The sequence below is a fragment of the Sceloporus occidentalis genome, unplaced genomic scaffold (assembly GCF_023333645.1).
Source record: "Sceloporus occidentalis isolate IW3139 unplaced genomic scaffold, rSceOcc1.0.p SCAF_39, whole genome shotgun sequence".
NCBI lineage: Eukaryota > Metazoa > Chordata > Lepidosauria > Squamata > Phrynosomatidae > Sceloporus > Sceloporus occidentalis.
This window is the reverse complement of record NW_028317019.1, coordinates 2,439,146-2,458,591: the sequence shown is the minus strand read 5'-3', so window position 1 is coordinate 2,458,591 and position 19,446 is coordinate 2,439,146. Positions and strand designations below refer to the sequence as shown.

At 45.3% G+C, this 19,446-nt stretch overlaps 1 protein-coding gene across 1 annotated transcript; it reads right to left on the bottom strand.

Moving 5' to 3' along the window:
• Positions 1 to 1,375: 1,375 nt before the first annotated feature.
• On the bottom strand, positions 1,376 to 17,596 carry LOC149290403 (uncharacterized). The gene is made up of 5 exons (XM_089489322.1): positions 17,590 to 17,596; positions 10,454 to 11,242; positions 3,242 to 3,381; positions 1,610 to 1,726; positions 1,376 to 1,492 (listed from the first exon to the last, which is right to left on the bottom strand). Exons 1-5 carry the CDS (start codon positions 17,594 to 17,596, stop codon positions 1,376 to 1,378), a joined length of 1,170 nt encoding a protein of 389 aa, XP_089345448.1.
• Positions 17,597 to 19,446: the final 1,850 nt, after the last annotated feature.

Here is a 19,446-nt window from a genome sequence, read left to right as displayed (position 1 = left end):
GCTTTTGCAGCTGATGGTACTCTGGACGCTATACAGTTTTGCGCCAGGGGCCAGGCCGCAGCGGTTGCTGTCTGACGACAGCTCTGGCTAAAGAACTGGAATGTAGACACCAAGTCGAAACAAAATCTGGTGTTTACCCCCTACCTGGGCACCAAGCTGTTTGGCGAGTCCCTTGAGCCAGGTCTGGTTGAGGGCAAGGACAAAAAGAAGGCCTTGCCTTCAATTAAGAAAAGAGATGACAAAAAAACAGTTCAGGCAGGGATGTTCTTCCTTTCGCCCCTCTCGATCCTTTTCCTCCTCTAACTCCTTTCAAGTCAGAGAGGCTAAGGCCAACAAGACCCTATGGGGTGATACCAAATACCGTCCAAAATCCAACCAATCTTCCTTCATTCCAAAGGAAGGAGGAAACTCCAAGGCCAACCGCAAAGGTCAACAACAATGACGGGAACCCTCCAGTGGGAGGCAGAGTTCAAGAGTTCAGGGATATCTGGGACAACTCCACCTCAGACAAGTGAGTGCTGGACATTATCCATCAGGGATACAAAATAGAATTTTCCCGGACACCACACGATATGTTCCAGCCTTCCCCCAGATCCAAAGACCCCCGACAAACATCGCCTCCTACTGGAAGAAATTCTGCGCCTGCTGGAGATCCAGGCCATCGAACCTGTCCCGGCAAACCAGAGACATCGGGGTTGTTACTCGACCTTCTTCCTGGTTCCCAAGAACGGATCATGGTGTGCAATTCTCAATCTAAGAAGCCTAAATCATTTTGTTTAGAAAAAAAACTTTTGAATGGAAACCCTGCAATCCATCCTTGAAGCCTTACAACCTGGAGAGTTCCTCTCATCACTGGACCTTCAGGATGCTTATATACATATTCCTATCCATACTTCACATCGCCGTTTCCTACGTTTCAGATACAACATCAACCACTTTCAGTTTTGGTGTTGTATCTGAAATGTAGGAAATGGCGCTTCCATTCGGACTTGCGTCGGCACCCAGAATCTTCACCAAAGTGATGGTGGCCCTGGTCGCACACTGGAGGACCCAGCGGATCCACGTCTACCCCTACCTGGACGACCTGCTGATCAGGGCGAGGTCCAAACAACAGGCAATTCTTGACACGTCCAGAGTCCTCAAGTCCTTGAAAGCCCACAGCTTTCTGGTCAACACTGAAAAGAGCTCCCTTCATCCCAAACATCAAATCCTACACCTGGGAGCTGAGATAGACACACATCGGGGGACGGTCTCCCTGCCTGTCTGCCGAAGATAGACCATAGCCGAGGCAGTTCACAGAGTGCTGAACTCCCGTCGGGCCAGCCTGTCGGCGCTGACGCATCTTCAGGGCCTCATGATTGCAACGATTGATTGCCTACCGTGGGCACGTTTTCATGCCAGGGCTCTTCAGTGGCTCCTCGTGTCCCACCAGCAGGCCATCGCCCTCAAACTTCACAAGGTCATCTAGGTTCCCGACTGAGGCCTGCAGTCCCTACAGTGGTGGATCTCTCCAGCAGTCCTGATAGGCCGACCTATCTGGAGACCCAAAATGAACCAGGTCACAACAGATGCCAGCCTCAGGGGCTGGGGAGCCCACTGCGGAGCCCACTTGACCCAGGGCCGCTGGGACCACAACGAACAGTCCCACAGCATCAACTGGCTGTAACTTCGAGCTGTTCGTCTGGCTCTCTTGGCCTTCAAAGACCTGATTCAATCCCGGGCAGTCCTGATAAGGACAGACAATATTGCCCCCAAGGCTCACATAACGGCTATTGCTTGGCATGGGCTTTTTCCCAGGCAGCCAGGCAGCCCTCCTTCCTCCAGTGGAAATCCTGCTGAGCTTGCCTGCCCCCCACCCCCCGCCCTCTTCCTCAGGGACCCCATTCGGACAAGTCCTTCCTTCCATGGAGGGGCCTCTCTCTTTCACTTTCCTAAGCCACTCACCAGCCTCACCTTTCTTCACTCCAAATACAAACTTATGAGGTTCCAGGTTCTCTTTTCTTCTCGCTAGCAGCAATTATTGTTGTGTGCTTTGAAGTTGTTTGGACTCATGGTGACCCTAAGGAGAACCTATTATAGGGTTTTCTTGAAAGATTTTCTTCAGAGGGGTTTGCCATTGCCTTCTCCTGGAGCTGGGAGAGTGGGACTTGCCAAGTGTCAACCATTGGGGTTGCATGGCAAGCAGTGTTTCACTGACTTCATTTCCAAAATTAACCCAAAGCAGCCACTTCCCTTGCTCAATATACCATTACTTTCCCTCTTCTCTCCCTCCCCCCAGTAAAACAGTGGACCTAATGCCAGGAAATAGGGATGGGGGGTGCTAGGGTTGTCCCCCAAGAGGAAAGGGGGCAGTCGCCCCAAAAAGTTTGGGGACCACTGATCTAGACAGTATATTTCTATTAAAGTAGCCTACAATCACATTGGCCTTTTTAGGTTTCGTCAGAGGGGGGTTGCTATTGCCTGCGAGAGAGTGCCTTGGGTTGCCCACCCCCAGAAGTCATGCCCCTGGAAGATTGAAGTCCTGACCCCAGAAGTCCCACCCCCAGAAGGGGGACGTCCCGCCCCTGAAAGTCGCGCACTGGCACCCAATGAGTCCCAGTGCAGGAATGCCACTGACTGATGTATTTATGGCACCCTTCCTGCTCCATGTAAAAAGAGTAAGGGAAACACATGTTACAGAAGAAGCACCACCCCCCCCCCCCCCAAATATAATACTTTCTAGCCAAGGTTTAAGTCCTGGGAAAAAGGAGGAAAATAAGAGTTTGATTCAGGGGTCATCAAATGTTGTGTGCGTCAATGAAAGGCTAGAAAGCAGTCAGAAATGCATCTTCAGCATCCTTTCTCATGGTCACAAGCCAGTTGAACTCTAGCAGCCCCTCATGAATCCTTAGATTGATGCTTCCATAATTGATGCTGTCTTTCACAGATTCTAGAAATGCAATGAAGAATACAGAATGCTCCAAATAATGCAAAGGTTTATTCAATGTTCTTATAAGGATAAGATACTTTCAGACCAAAAACTTTGTAGAAGATGTGCCATAAATGAAGTTTATAATAGAACATTACAAATAGAATAGGACAAAATGTATAAAATATGCCTCTCCAAAAAACTATATTCAATTGCTGACATTTATACCATTTCTCTAAAGGTGTAAATTCTGAGAAAAACATTTTCTGCAGTTCAGTCATTTGTATGGCTTCTGTCTTGTATAAATGCTCTTGGAGTATGTAAAGATAGCACCTGAAGTAAAATATCTGCATCTCCATTGCACTGATGGCATCTCCAAGGTTTTTCTCCTGTGTGGACCCTCTGATGCACTTCAAGCTGTGACTTCTGAGCAAAGCATTTTCCACACTGCTGGCATTTGTGTGGTTTCTCCCGAGTGTCGATTCTCTCATGAGCCGCAAGTTCTTCTATAAAGAAGGAGAAACACAGAAAAGACTCATCTCAGCATTAAGAGAGGAGAGGCCTCTGGATTCTACAATGGAGCTAAGCAAGAAGAGAGATAAAGGAGTTTTAGTGTTCCCTTTCCCTCCCTTCATAGATATTAGTCATAATTGCTACATGGAATACCTTAAAATGTCTGAAAACAAGGACTTGAGCTGGTTACCTCCAGTTTACTTGTTTAGTTGTTATTGTTTTTCAGATGCATGGCTGCCTGACAATAGACTTCTAGTTGTTTTATGGACACCTCTTCTGGCTCTATTGAGGGCTTTCCCTGAGTTACTTTCCTGTCCAAACAGAGCTAGACTTTGGCCTTCTTCCCAAGAGGATACTGGAGGCCTGTCCAGAACATAGAAACAACAAAACATAGATAAAAAAGACCTGAAACCTTGCTAAGGGATGTAATGAAGAGCATTTGGGGCCAAAAGATATCAAGTGTCATTGTTCTTTCCTAGGATATCCTAAGATCTGCAGTTTAGCAAAGGGCATTTACAATCATAACTAGAGAGCTCTAGTGGCTCCGTAAAGTTAGTACAAATCCCAAGATTCCCAGGATGTTGCTTTGACCATTAAAGTGGAACCATAGAGCCATGTATGTAGCATGCAAGGCCCCCTGTTCTGTAAGAAGGGCAATGGGTCCAGTTTCCTTTCCCAGAGAGGACACACTTCCATAGATTTCCATCATCACCTCATTCTACAAAGATTTTTGCTCCGGACCCAAGAGAGGCCCTTCCTCCTCAGAGAAGACTTCCACGTCTGGAAAGGAGATCTGCAACAGAAAGTAGCCCTCATCCAGAGACTGACTGAGCAAAAGGGGAGGAAGAACACAGAGCATCCCGAATATGATTTGATCACTTCAGGATATCAATTGAGTGGGATACATTGGGATATCCTCCCTTCCCTTTTCCTTGGCTCCCTGGATTTTCAAGAATGGGGAGAGAGGGAAAGACAAGGCTGCAATCTTGGTCCCTGATCCTCTAGATTTCTCCTTGATGGAGACTGTGTTTAGCAATGAAGGCTCTTCCCTGGAGGTCTTCCCAATCTGCTTCAATGAACTGACAGAAGTCTAGGGCAGCCTTTATTATCCATTGATTTATGTCTGTGTTTGATTTCTAGTCTGTCTGGAGGTCAAGTTCTCCTTGGATCCAAGGCAGAGAACACTCCAGGGCCCTCTTCCCTTCCCTGGGAATAGAAATAGGAAGACCACTATTCAGTCATTAGGAATGGCTTTCTCTCATGATAGCTCCAAACCAACTGCCTTCACCAGGAGCATCACTGCATCAAAATGGAGGACCAGCCCTGTCTCAAAGCCATGGGTTCAATGCTCTTTTGGGAACAGAAGAAGTCCTCCTGAGGACACTCTGAGGGCTGCCATTGGCTGGAATCTCAGTCCCTCCCACCATCCCTGGCCCTGATTGGCTGGAATTCCAGTCCCTGCCTCTTTGTATTCTGGAGGCCATTTTGTGCTGCTTGTGACTGTGGGGAATAATGTTCCGGAACCTTCTCTGAGCCTCAGTTGAACAGAGGCTTCTCTTTCTCTCTGAGGCTCCAGAGAGAGAAGGAGGCCAGGTTCCTTGGGCCAAAAGGAAGGGTGTCCCTTTGTGTCTCTCTTCTGAGAGGGTTTCTTACACAGCTCCTGGGTACATATAGGGGAGCTAGGCAGCTGCCTAGGGGCGCCAACCTCTAGGGGGCGCCAGAGAGAGAGGAAGAGAGAGAGAGAGGCTGGAGCCGAGGATCATAGAATCAGCCAAGCAGAGCAATCAGCAGCACTGCCAGCCTCCGAGTGGCAGGAAGAGAGAGCTGCTTGCTGAGGCTGAAAGGGGGGAAGAAGTTTGCTGCCCTCTGCAACTCCTGGGCTGCATCCACACTGGAGAATTAACCCAGTTTGGCACTGCTTTAACTCTTTTTGGCTCAAGGCTATGGAATTCTGGGAGCTGGAGTTTGTTGTGGAATCCAGAGCACCTCCCTCCCCCTTCCTTCCTTCCTCCCTCCCTCCCTCCCTCCCTCCCTCTCTCTTTCTTTCTTTCCTCCTGTCCCTCCCTCCCCTTCCTTCTTTCCTTCCTTCCTTCTTTTCTAACTTCCCCCTCCCTCCCTCCCTCCCTCCCTCCCTCCCTCCCTCTTTCTTTCTTTCCTCCTGTCCCTCCCTCCCTCCCTCCCCCTTCCTTCTTTCCTTCCTTCCTTCTTTTCTAACTTCCCCCTTCCTTCCCTTCCTCTTCCTTCCTTCCCTCCCGCCCTCCCTCCCTCCCTCCCTCCTTCCTTCCTTCCTTCCTTCCTTCCTTCCTCTCTCTCTTTCTTGCAAAGAGAGACTTGTTCAGGGAAGGCTTGCCATAGCCTTCCCCTGAGGCTGAGAGAGTGTGACTCACCCAAAGTCACCCAGTGGATTTCCATGGTCTCATTTCTCCACCCACCCACCCCCACCCCCCCAATAAACTCCTTCCTCCTTCCCAGACTTTGGCCCTATTCTTCCCTATTCACCCACCTTGGCCTCTCTTCCCATCACTTGTTGTTGTTTGTTGTTGTTGTTTGTTGTGTGCCTTCAAGTCCTTTCTGCCTCCTGGCCATCCTCTCATGGGGTTCCCTTGGCAAGGTTTGTTCAGAGGAGGCTCACCACGGCCTTCCTCTGAGGCTGAGAGAGTGTGATGCCCCACCCAGTGGATTTCCATGGCCGAGCTGGGATTTGAACCCAGAGTCATAGTCCAATCAATGCTCAAACAACTAGTCCACACTGGCTCCAACAATCCACTTTAAAAGCTTGGTCTTTTTCCCAGATGTCTTCACCGCAAAGGAAGGCACCACAAAATGGAAGACATTCAAGAAAAAGGGAGGACAGGACTCAAGAAAAGCTCCAAACACTCCTAGAAATGTTAATGTATGCTTCTTAGTCATGCTCAAAATGGAGGATGCTTTAGAATACCTCCTGGACAGAAGGTTGGAATGGAGGACATGTCCTGGAAGAGGAGGAGGTCTGTCCTGCCCTGAGGTGAACCTACCATGGGGTTTTCCTGGCAATATGAGTTCAGAGAAGCTTTGCCATGGCCTTCCTTTGAGGCTGAGAGAGTGTGGCTTGGCAGTCTTGGTGGCTGTGCCTACTATGTGTCTTTTCTTTCTCAACCTGGAGCCATTCCCATCCTTTTTTCATAGGCTGCATCTACACTGCAGAAGTAATGCCATTTGACACCGCTTTAACTGCTCTGGCACCATGCTATGGAATCCTGGGATTTACATGTTTGGAGGAGAATTCGCCTTCTCAGTCAGAGAGCAGTGGAGCCACAACAAACTACAAATCCCAGGGCTCCATAGCATGGAACCCGCAGGATGACCAGATGTCCTCTTTTTCGGGGGTATACCTTACATTTCAGTCTTCTGTCCAGGAGGAATTCCAAAAATGTCCTCCCTTTTGAGCATCACTAAGAAGCATGAATTTATATTTATATGAGGGGTTTCAGCTTTTACTGGTCATGTCCTCCATTTTACTTGAAAGTCCTACATTTTGCGGTGCCTTGTCCTCCTTTGCGGTTAGTACAACTGGTCACCATGGGAGCCAAAGGCGGCTAAAGTGGTGTCAAACTGCAGCCCTGGTCCTCTCACCTGGAGACCCTATGGGTTTTCTTTCTTGTGACACCCTTTTCTGCCCCTTGGGTGAAGATTTCTAGTTTTTAGGGGTCATACATGGACCACTACTACCCCATAAATTCATGGGATGGGACCCAGATTTTTCCACATCATTAGAATGAATAATGCTTCCAGCTTGCAAAAGGAATATGTGTGCGTTAGTCACCATTCGAAATATCACAGCAGTCAATTAACCTGTAAAAACCTAATTGGCTTTTTGACTAATTCGCAATACTGTGACGAGAGATTGGAACCCAAATTTTATGTCATGTTTAGCTTTAACAAATGAAACAGCGGAAATCAAGGAGTGAAAATAATTATGAGGGGAGACAGGGGTCCAAAATATTTCTCTCCTAGGGTGGCAAAATACCTAGAGCCGGCCCTGGGAACAACTGTCCCCAAGCATCTCCATCTGGAATCTGCTTGAGAGATAGGACTAGAACCACCGCAACGCATTGCCCCCTATCCTCAATTTCCTTCTGGATGCCATGGTCGATGGTATCAAAAGTCGCTGAGAGATCTAAAAGCACCAGCAGGGTCACGCTTTCCCTGTTGATATTCAAGTGGAAATCATCTACTAAGGCGACCATAACAGTTTCGACTCTGTATCCCATCCTGAAGCCAATTTGAAATGGTCTATATACTCTGTTTCATCCAAGACCGCTTGGAATTGAAGAGCAACTGCCCTCTCAAGCACCTGGCTTAGAAATGGAAGATGGGAGACCGGTCTGTAATTGTTCATGTCCAAGGGATCTAGGGAGGGCTTTTCCATAAATGTCCGTACCACCGCTTCTTTTAAGCAAGATGGAAAATAGCCCTCCCTAAGAGAAGCATATCTCAGGTGAGTCCTAAGTGCATCTCCTCCTTGGATGACCACCCATGAAGGGCAAGGGTCCAGAGGGCAAGTTGTCTTCTTCACACTTCCAAGGAGCTTGTCCATGTCTTTGGTACTTACAGATTCAAATAGACCGAGTATGATCTTATTCACAGAGTCACTAGACACCTCACCTATAGCCTCTGCAATAATGCCAGTGTCCAATTCGGCTCTTATCTGAGAGATGTTCTCTGTGAAATAGTAATTTAAATTGTCAAAGTGAGCTGTGGAAGACTCTAATAATGAGTTCTGGGGGGGAAGATGCCTGAGTCAGGTCCCAGATGCCCCCCCCCCCTCAACTTCAGCACTCCCTTTATGCTTTTCTTTCCTTGGCACTTTCACTCCTTTATTCCTTCCTTCTTCTCCTTTAACATACATCCCTTCAAGGGAGTCCAAGGCCCTTTCAGCATGTTCCCAGAACTGGGGGGGGGGGGGGCGCTGAGGGTCTCTCCGCTGGTCCTCCTCCACAGGCTTGTTTTGAAGGGAAAGGTATGTATGTGGGGGGGGGGGGGGTGCGCTAATCCGGAAACTGTGGGCCTATAAGCTTAGTTCCCAGGTTGCCGGGGGATGTCAGTATCCCCAGAAAGGGTTTTGGGGTCCCTCCATCTCCCTCCTCTTGGCTTTGGCCTAGATTTGGGTCTTCTCTCCCCCCAGACAGATCCCCCCCCCACCAGAGAAAACTCCACCCCTCCCGAATAATGTTGTTTCCAATGCTATTGAAGTACCTGGGCCCCAAGGCCATGCCTCTCTCCAAAGATCCCACCTGCCCTCTTTTCTCATAATAACCCCCCAAGTACCTGGGCCTCAAGGAATCCCTTGAAGAGGGGGCAGGGAAGGGAGAGGAGGAAGGGGAGGACTGCCTTTCTTTGGGGGGAGGAGATCAGGGTTTCCTTCCTTCTTACAACCCCCCCAACTCCCCCCCTCCCGAAGACCCTGCAGCCAAATCTTTGAACGAACGAGGGCTCTCCCCACTTCCCTCCTTCAGAGCAGGCTGTGAGGGTGGCAGGTTCAGAGGCTGAGACTTTGCATGCACATTTGCCACCAAAGGCCCCTCCTGACCATGCGCAGGGACTGCAAGGACCATGCTGCTGCTGCCGCTTACTCCACTGTCGGCCTTTGGAAGAAAGGAAGGAGCCCTGGTGGCGCAGTGTTTAAATCCCTGTACTGCAAAACCATAAGGTTGTGAGTTCAATACCTGTGAAAGGGTTCAAGCTTGACTCAGGCTTGCATCCTTCTGAGGTCGCTAAAATGAGTACCCAGATTTTTTTGGGGGGGGGGGGCAATTAGCTTATCATTGGAAACCGCTCAGACACTGTTAGTTCAGTATGAAGCGGTATATAAATGACGCTGTATGTTTTTTGTTTGTTCCAGAATGGAACCCAAGCTGCGGAGCTGGACTCAGGAGGGAAAGGCTGGGAAGGCTCTGCTTTGTACATATAGCTCTGATGTCTGTCTGTCTGTCTGTGTGTCTATAAATATGTGTGTGTTTGTCTCTGTTCTTATGGCTGGGAATGCAGCTGAGGGCTGAGGAGAGAAGAAAGGGTCAATTTTGTGCAAATGCAAATGTCCAGTGTGTTGAAACAACAAAGAACTTTATTAAGAACACATAGTCAGAAATTTGGTGTTTAAGCCAGTACTGCCCCCCCCCCCAATCCAATGAATACATTACAACCCCCAAACCTAAAACTCCACCCTCTTCCAAACCTAGCCCCCACCTCCAATTCCCACAGTCTCTGCCCCACAGGTAACAAGGCCCCCTTTGCCATTCCCAGAAACTAGCCCTTTCTGTTAATACTTGCCCCCAACTTTCTTAAGCCAAAATCCCACACATTGCAAAAGCTATCATTCCCATAACTATTCTAGACAGCTGCAACAAATCCCAGGCCCCCATCTAGCTAACCTATACCACAACCCATAATCCTTAGCCAAGCTTATAACCCAAAGCAATGATCTATACTAATAGCAATTAAAACGTAAACTTAACAAAATATAACTTTAAAACATAAACAGACATATGGACAGACAAACCTTACAAACAAAATCATAAAGGCCTTTTCACTGCTGCATTGAAAATATATTTTCTTTTAAAAATTATTGAACATTCATTAAAAAGACACACAAGACAAAACATTAGTACACACTTAAACATATTTACACAATATACAAAGAATATATATATATATATATAAGCCAAATTAGTTTCTGTATCTCTAAACTATGTATACTTCCTAGATGGTGTCTAAACTTCTTAAATTTTCATTTCTTCTAGTATCCTGTTTTAATCTTTCAGCAAAGAAAAATAGAGCTAGATAAACAAAAAACCAATCTCCATTTTTACTTGGTTCTTGTTTCTACTCTTTAAGAGAAGAGGAGATTAATTCATCCTAATTTATATATGTTTTCATAGTTGATTTGAATTGAAAAATCAAGAAAAGAACCTTTTTTTCTGAAAATATATTTTCTGTATTCCTTCTTTACAAAAATAATATTAGTTCACTGCTGGGATTTTTTTGGCTTCTCTCCTGTGTGGACTCTCTGATGTGTCACTAGGTGTGACTTCGAAGCAAAACCTTTCCCACAATGCTGGCATTTGTATGGCTTCTCTCCTGTGTGAATCCTGCGATGTTCTAAAAGGTGTGACATCTGAAAAAAACCTTTCCTACAATGCTGACATTTGAATGGCTTCTCTCCTGTGTGGACTCTCTGATGCCTCACTTGGACTGACTTCGAAGAAAAACCTTTCCCACAATGCTGGCATTTGTATGGCTTCTCCCCTATGTGAACTCTCAGATGTGTCACTAAGTGTGACTTCGTAGAAAAACCTTTCCCACAATGCTGGCATTTGAATGGCTTCTCTCCTGTGTGGACTCTCTGATGTGTCACTAGGTTTGTCTTCTGAGGAAAAGATTTCCCACAATGCTGGCATTTGTATGGCTTCTCTCCTGTGTGAACTCTCAGATGTGTCACTAACTGTGACTTCGTAGAAAAACTTTTCCCACAATGCTGGCATTTGTATGGCTTCTCTCCTGTGTGGACTCTCTGATGTTTCACTAGGTCTGACTTCAAAGAAAAACATTTCCCACAATGCTGGCATTTGTATGGCTTCTCTCCTGTGTGGACTCTCTGATGCCTCACTTGGACTGACTTCGAAGAAAAACCTTTCCCACAATGCTGGCATTTGTATGGCTTCTCTCCTATGTGAACTCTCAGATGTGTCACTAAGTGTGACTTCGTAGAAAAACGTTTTCCACAATGCTGGCATTTATGTGACTTCTCTCCTCTTTGGACTCTCTCTTGACTCACAAGTTTTTCTGTAAAGAAGGACAATGACAGATAAGTGAAAATCAGAGTTAAGAGAGGAGGGTGTTACCCCCAGATTTAGCCCCCATTTACCCTTCCCTATTTGACAGTAAATTAATAAAGTTGGTGTGAGTGACCGAAGCATGATCCTGTTGCAGATACCCTAAATCCATGGAACAATTGTATCCTTACTCATAGCAGCTAGCAAAGAAGAGACTGGATGGGGACTGCCTTGAGGGAATCAGTGGAAGCAGATACTCAAAGGACTGGTGAAAAAATGTTCCATTAAAAATGTGCAAAAATACTTTGATTGACAGGTGGCATCATATACTCTGAGACTGCCATAGAGTACAGAGTCAGAGCCCAAGACATGATGCAAACCAACTGCAGAGGTCACTTCATGCTGTTTGGCTCCAGGAGATGACTCACAGCCAATACAGTATACAGCTCACATGCGAATCGGTGTGGATTGGACTGGTGTGAACAAGAGATGGTGAAGTTGATGGAAGTTGGAGAGGAGAGCTTGCAAATATTTGCATTATTAGGAGCAGGTAAATGTTGAAGTTGCCAGATATTGTGCAGCTGTGATTATTTGTCGCAGAAGTTTTTTGAAACTGATGCAGAAACAACCATGAAATATCGTCCAGTTAGTCTGACATCAATACCAGGAAAGATTCTAGAGCAGATCATTAAACAGAGAGTCTGTGAACATCTAGAAAGCAATGCCATCATCACAAAAAGTCAACATGGGTTTCAGAGAAAGAAGTCATGCCAGACAAACCTGATCTCTTTTTTGATAAAATTACCAGCTTGTTAGATGAAGGGAATGCTGTGGATATAGTATATCTTGATTTCAGTAAGGCCTTTGACAAAGTTCCCCATGATATTCTTGCAAAGAAGCTTGTGAAATGTGGGCTAGACAAGGCAACTGTTACATGGATTTGTATTTGGTTGACCGGCCGAACCCAAAGGGTGCTCAACAATAGCTCCTTTTCATCCTGGAGAGAAGTGACCAGTGGGGTGTCCAGTGGGGTTCTGTCCAGGGCCCAGTGCTATTCAACATCTTTATCAAGGACTTGGATGACAAAATTGGGAGCATACTTATCAAATTTGCAGATGACACCAAATTAGGAGGAGTAGCTAATACTTCAGAGGACCAGATGAAATTCAAGATGATCTGAATAGACTAGAAAGCTGGGCCAAAGCTAATAAAATGAAATTCAACATGGAGAAATGTAAGGTATTGCACTTAGGGTGGAAAAATGAAATGCACAGATATAGGATGGGCGACACCTGGCTGAATGAAATTATGAGTGAAAGAGATCTAGGAATCCAAATAGACCACAAGTTGAAAATGAGTCAACAGTGCGACGCAGCAGCTAAAAAGGCCAACGCAATTTTAGGCTGCATCAATAAAAGTATAGTGTCTAGATCAAGGGAAGTAATAGTGACACTCTATTCTGCTTTGGTCAGGACCGACCTGGACTATTGTGTCCAGTTCTGGGCACCACAGTTTAAAAAGGATGTGGAGAAACTAGAGCATGTCCAAAGGACAGCGACTAAAATGGTGAAGGATCTGGAAGCCATGCCCTACGTTTAATTATTTGAAGGGATGTCATGTTGAGGAGGGAGCAAGCTTGTTTTCTGCTGCTCCAGAGACAGGGACCCGGAACAATGGATGCAAGCTCCAGGAAAAGAGATTCCAACTCACTATTAGGAAGAACTTCCTGAGAGTAAGGGCTGTTCGACAGTGGAACAAACTCCCCTGGAGTGTAGTGGAGTCTCCCTCCTTGGAGGTCTTCAAGCAGAGGCTGGATGGCCATCTGCTGGGCATGCTTTGATTTGGATTTCCTGCATGGCAGGGGGTTAGACTCTTGCAGTCTCTTTCAACTCTATTATTCTATGATTGTATCTTGAAATAATTATGACATAGAGTCAGTCTACTGTTTTAAGTCTATATTTCTCAAAGTTATTTGGGACAATTTTTACTTGCAAGGTTTAGGATTTCATTTTATGAACTGATTTTACCCTTATTGCTAGGATGCAGTTTACTTATTGTGATTCTTTGTAATACTTGTTTTTACTTTGTTTTTGTTTTTTTAAGCTGGCCATGTGCCATAATAAATCATTCATTTATTCATTTGTATTATTTTGTAACTCAGGATAAAGAACCTCCAAGGACTTGAATGAAATCTACTGTGTCTGTGACTTATTTTTAAGTGTGGAAAGTGGTCTGTGTATTGCCAATACCTATATCTAGATATTTGCTTCCATACTCTGCCATGTTATTGTTGAGCTGCATCTGGGAGCGTCACCCTCAGATTGTAGTGTACATTGGATTGTGAACGCGATCGAAATTCAGAGCCAACAAGGACCTGAGAGGCGGTGTGGTCTTTTTCTGAGGTATTTGCATCAAACACACACTGCATTCAATTCGTGTTCATGCCACGCTTTCCCCTCACAGGAAATATTCTAAAGAGCTATAAACCTTTCCGAACCCTCAGTTTCTGCCCTAAGCACCAATTTCAGTATAAATATCAGGCCCAACTTGCTGTGCTTCAGTGTCAGTCCAGTTAGAGACAGACACTCTGTTTTCTTGGCTAAGCACCTCAATGCACTCACCAACCCCAATTGTCGCAGGAACTACTGACCTCTCCCCATTCCAACAATTGGAATAAAGCTCTGGATAGGTAATAAATACCTTTAACAAAGCCTTACATCTATTCACTACTTCCACCTTTGCTACCTAGATCTTGTGTGTGCGCATGAACACTTATATATATATATAGTATGTGTGTCTGTGTATTTTGCTTTCCCCCTAAATAAATAATATAACTTTATTACAGCCATTTGGCCAGCACAATTACAAAATTCCAATTTAAAACACAACATAGGTTCATGTACAGGCAGATTGGAGAGTATAACCAAATGATAGTTTATAAAAAGTAAGGCTAAAAAGTAAGGCTAAAAAGTAAGGATAGGGCTGCACGATCAGGTAAACAGACAACGAGTAGGCTGCCATCACCTCACAAACAGCTCTATCATATTGTGTAATAGAGTACCACATTCAAGACATATTAGTTCAAAACCACAGTCATATCCCCTGTCCAAGCAAGAGCTAAACTACAAAGTGCCATTAATCAGATGCAACTGATTGGGGTAACTTCATTAGACTTTAGTCCCCAACTAGGTTAGTTTGATGGTATGGTAAAATACGGCCATACCTCCTCCTTTACAAATCTTACCGTTAAATCAAGCCATCTATACAGATTTTGAGATTATAACATATTACATCTGTTTAACAAACTGTTAACGATTTGCAATAGCAGCTGCAAAGAATTGTGCAACTGCTTGCGTTATAACTTCCTTCTGATCTGCAAGTATAAAATTGGTATAAAATTGCTCTTGTCTGCCTGGAAACTGCAACACAATTGGTGTTATATATAAAGCACGTATTTCTGTATACAAAGAACAGCCAAAGAGAACATGATTAATATTTTCGATTTCCTCCGAGCCACAAGGACAGTATCTGTGTTCGTAAGGGATCTTTTTAAATCTGCCCTCCAGGACTGCTGATGGTAAGATGTTAAACCTTGCTGACATGAAAGCTCTTCTGAATTTCGGGACATTCAAATTCTCAAAATATTTCGCATATTTGCCAGGTCTACTGGATTCCCTAACAGGATGTAAAGTTAGTTGGCTTATATGAGTCTGGAAATCAATATCCTTGATGCGTTGAGAAATAACAGATTTTGCTTTATCATAGCCTAGTAGAGTTATTTCAGATAGTGAGAGTCCAAGAGATAAGAGTTTCAAGGTCAGTGTCTCCTTCCAGGGAGACAAAAAGGAGTCTGTTAGAATTAATGGCACTAAAACGATCGGAACAAAAAACATTTTGAGCCATATATTTAATTTGCATATCCATACACGCGCCTCAACAGATAGCATCCCTGTTTCTAGACGGAGAATGGGATTCGAAACACAATTTGGGGCACGTAAAATTGTTCTTAAAATTTTTGCTTGAACTGCCTCGAAGGTTGTAAAGCTACTGAAAGTACAAATCTCAGAACCGTATAATAGTTGTGCTAAGATATTAATAACAAAGACTTGGAGAGCTGCTGGAATGTATTGGCCTCCCTTATTATAATAGAAAGAACATAGAGCTTTAATACTTCTTTGTGTATCCCCTAAATAAAACACAAAAACCTATTTCAAATGCCTCTGACATACTGTTTGATTCAGGACCTGCTATAGCTGGGCGGGATCCAGAGGTCACTGTTGCCCCAGTAAAACTATCTCAATCTATTGAGCTATGTACCAAATTCCCCTAAAAGCATAGCGCTTGCGGGTGTCCTCCCTAGACTCCAGCATTTTGGGTAACAAAGGGCCTCTGGAATCAACCATGGAGCTAAGCAAGCTCAAGATGGAAAAGAAACATTAGAGAAAAAGCAGGTTTTGTGTCCCCCTTTCTTCCCTTCATAGATATTACTCATAACTGATCATAGAATCATAGAATCGTAGAGTTGGAAGAGGCCACAAGGGTCATTCAGTCCAACCCCTTGCCATTCAGGAACTCTCAATCAAAGCATCCATGAAAGATGGTGATCCAGTCTCTGTTTAAAGACCTCCAAGAAGGGAGAGTCCTCTACACTCCGAGGAAGGATTGTGTTCCACTATCAAACAGCCCTTACTGTCAGAAAGTTGATTTGATTCTATAATTTTAAAGTGGAAACAAAGTGCTCTGACAGTGAATGAAGAAAGGGCCCTGAGTCTTCACAGGAAGGGCAATGGATTCAGGTTCCTTACCCACAAAGGCCACATTCTCATAATTCTCCATCATCACAGAACTGTATGTAAGTTTCTGCTTCTTTGTCAACAGTTTCCATTCCTCCTCGGTGAAATATACTGCTACATCCGCAAAGGTCACCTGCAAGAAAATAGCCTTATCCAGAAAGTAACTAAGCAAAAGGGGAGGAAAGCACATGGTGCATCGCAAATACTATTTCAACACTTCAGAAATCAGTCCAGGAAATAAATTTTAAATTCTGCAAGAACGCAAAAAGCTACAGCCTTTGAGATCTAGTTTTTCTCAGATCCTTTCAATATAATAGACAATATAGTAAACAATATAAGTTAGACCATTTCTGAGATATTATTGATTGATTGGGATACTGATTACCCCAACATGTAAAGTACATTTAGTCACCAAGGAATTATAGTGAATTTAGCCATATCTCTCCTAATTTCAAAAACAGTTCTGGGGAGTACTCTGGGCTTGAGGGCCACTGGGCCCATCCCCAATTTAGGTTCAGAGAAATTCTTCCATATCCCTCAGCATTTCACAGATGGGAAAGCAAGACATATGTGGACAAGCAACACCAGAAGGGGGTCAAGATGGCCAGAGTTGTTAATGATGAAGATCGCACAAGCGAGGAAGTGCACAGCAGTTTGCTTTTGCTTCCGACTCCTGGCAAGGGCAAGACCCTTTCCCTTTCTCTCCTCCCGTCTCCCTCTTTTGAGTTGATGGGCTGCACATGTCTTTGGAACTTGGAACACATTTTGCAGTAACTGAAGTGAACTGAGGAGAAGAGGGAAAGTGGGAGCAGGAGAGAGAAATGGGTCATTTTCAAAGCCCCTGAAAAAATGAGGTGACAGAGGATTAAGCAGGACTCCATCTGCCAAACTGGGACAGTTGTTCTCCGTTTGCTTTCATGAGCCGGCCCAGCAGTGACCCAGATGAAACTAATAGTCAGGATGGCAATTTACCAAAGAGTTGTTGCACCTCGGCAGCCTCTTCTTCTTGGAGCTCAACTCCCTCCGCTTGGCCTCTGTGTCAGCCATCAGGTAGGCAGGGGGTTCCTGGTGGGCCTGCGCTTTGGTCACTTCCAGCAAAAGATACCGCAAAGCAGTGTACAAGGGGGCCAAGATGAAGTTCCTGAGAAAAGAGACCAGGGTTAGGCTTGGTTTGGAAAGAAACCCTGCAGCACTCAAAGTCACAGAGATCGGCATCCTGCTGGTGAGATACGCAGGTGACATATGCCTCCTTTGGGCCAATTGAGAGGTGGGTATCCCTTCCTCCCTCTGCACCAAACAAAGCCCCTTGGACCTAGCATAGACTCACAGCAGCTCCCCTACACAACAGTTACTCCATACCTTGTTAGATTAGCTGGGGATCAGGGGATGGGAAATTGGAAAAGGCCCTGGTTATGTCCCCATAGCTAGATGTGAAATGAGGGCATCATCTGCTGAAACCTGCAGAGGTCCCCAGTGGCCCTCAGAGGAAAATGTCTTCGTTTTGCTTCTGGCTACAGAAACACAGCTGGATGCATCTCCAATACCTTACACCAAACACTCTCACCAGGCATGGAATGGTCATGCAGGATGGCTTCCACAACTCCATGGTAATACCTGGGTCAGTGAATGGCCAGTTGTAGCCTGATTCCACCTGGAGCAACACTGGAGCATAGAGGGTTCTGCTGGGTCAGACTGTCTGGCCTGGTGGCCCCTCATTCTCCCAGTGGCCAAACCAGTTGCCGTCCATCCCCCAGAGAGGCCCCCGGTCAGACAGGGCAGGAAAGGAGCTCTCTCTTCTCTGGTTGCCCCCCTTCCTTGGGATCCAGCCCTCCTCCCCAATTCCCATGGAAGCCTTCTGCATACAGAGAAGTCACAATTCTGAGAGTGTCTTTGCCCACGTAGAGATTGCCTATTTTCCACACTATTGCCTGGCCATGTTGGCTTGGGAATGTCCTGTTCTAGCCACATAGAATCATAGAATCATAGAATCGTCGAGTTGGAAGAGACCCCAAGGGCCATCCAGTCTAACCCCATTCTGCCATGCAGGAACTCTCAATCAAAGCATCCCCAACAGATGGCCATCCAGCCTCTGCTTGAAGACCAAGGAAGGAGACTTGACTGCACTCTGAGGAAGGAGTCTGTTCCACTGTCGAACAGCCCTTACTGTCAGGAAGTTTCTCCTAATGTTGAGGTGGAATCTTTTTTCCTGGAGCTTGCATCCATTGTTCCGGGTTCTAGTCTCTGGAGCAGCAGAAAACAAGCTTGCTCCCTCGTCTATATGACATCCCTTCAAAAATTTAAACAGATTTATCATATCACCTCTTAACCTTCTCTTCTCCAGACTAAACATCCCGACCTCCCTAAGTCATTCCTCATAAGGCATCGTTTCCAGACCCTTCACCATTTTAGTCGCCCTCTATGATTCTATGATGTATATCCCAGGTGGAGAAACTCTGGCCCCTGGGCTGGATAAGACCTATATTACTTTATGGATCTGATCCACGACTTCCCCTCATTACGCCCCCTTTTTCATTTAGACACTGGTGAAAATAATCATTTCATTTTTCCAAGTGAGACAAATCTCTGAGCTTAACTGCTGCGTTTATACTACTACTACTACTAATAATAAATTTATGTCTATACTACCTTTCCAAAAAAATCAAAATGGTTTAAAAATTGACAATTACAAAATGTGTGTGTTTGTGTGTGTCAGTCATAGCAGGAGCATGAGGTACGTACCTCCTCCCTCTGCTTGCTAAAGCCACACAGAAATTGAGGGATGTACATTTGTGTACATTGTTTCTGAATGGATCTATTGTCAGTATCACAATTTCTTCACTTTTCCTTGTATATTTTTTAAAAAGATGCACACTTCTGAATATGTTGCATTTATACAACAAAAATATATAAATGTATAGGTTTATGAGTGAAGATTGCATCCTGGATTATGCTTATTTTTGGGAAGTGAAGACCTATGTAAATTCATTTTGTAAACCCAGTGAAACAAATATCTCACAAAGCTCTAGAAAACAACACATACACACAGTCCCCACACAAAGGACTCACTAGCGCACTGTGTGTCTGGGTCTGGAAATCTCACTTCCACTTTCTGGAAAGACAATGCTGCCAGACACTCAATCTGGGGCTTTATGCCTGCAAAGCATGGACTCACTCTCTCAGCTGCAACACTTCCACACAATCCTGGACTGAAGCATTTAAACAAAGTCCTCTTTCAGCTCCAGGAATAAAGGCCCACCTTCAGTACAAAGACCCTGATTCCTGCAGCCCCAGGAAGGCCTCTTCCGCAGTCCTTTATGGCCGGAGCTTCCCTGGGTCAGAGGCCGTCTCCTCAGCCGTAGAGAAGGGTTGCTCTGAGTGCGAAGGAGGAGGAGGTCCAAGGGCTGAGGGAGGGAAGGCAATG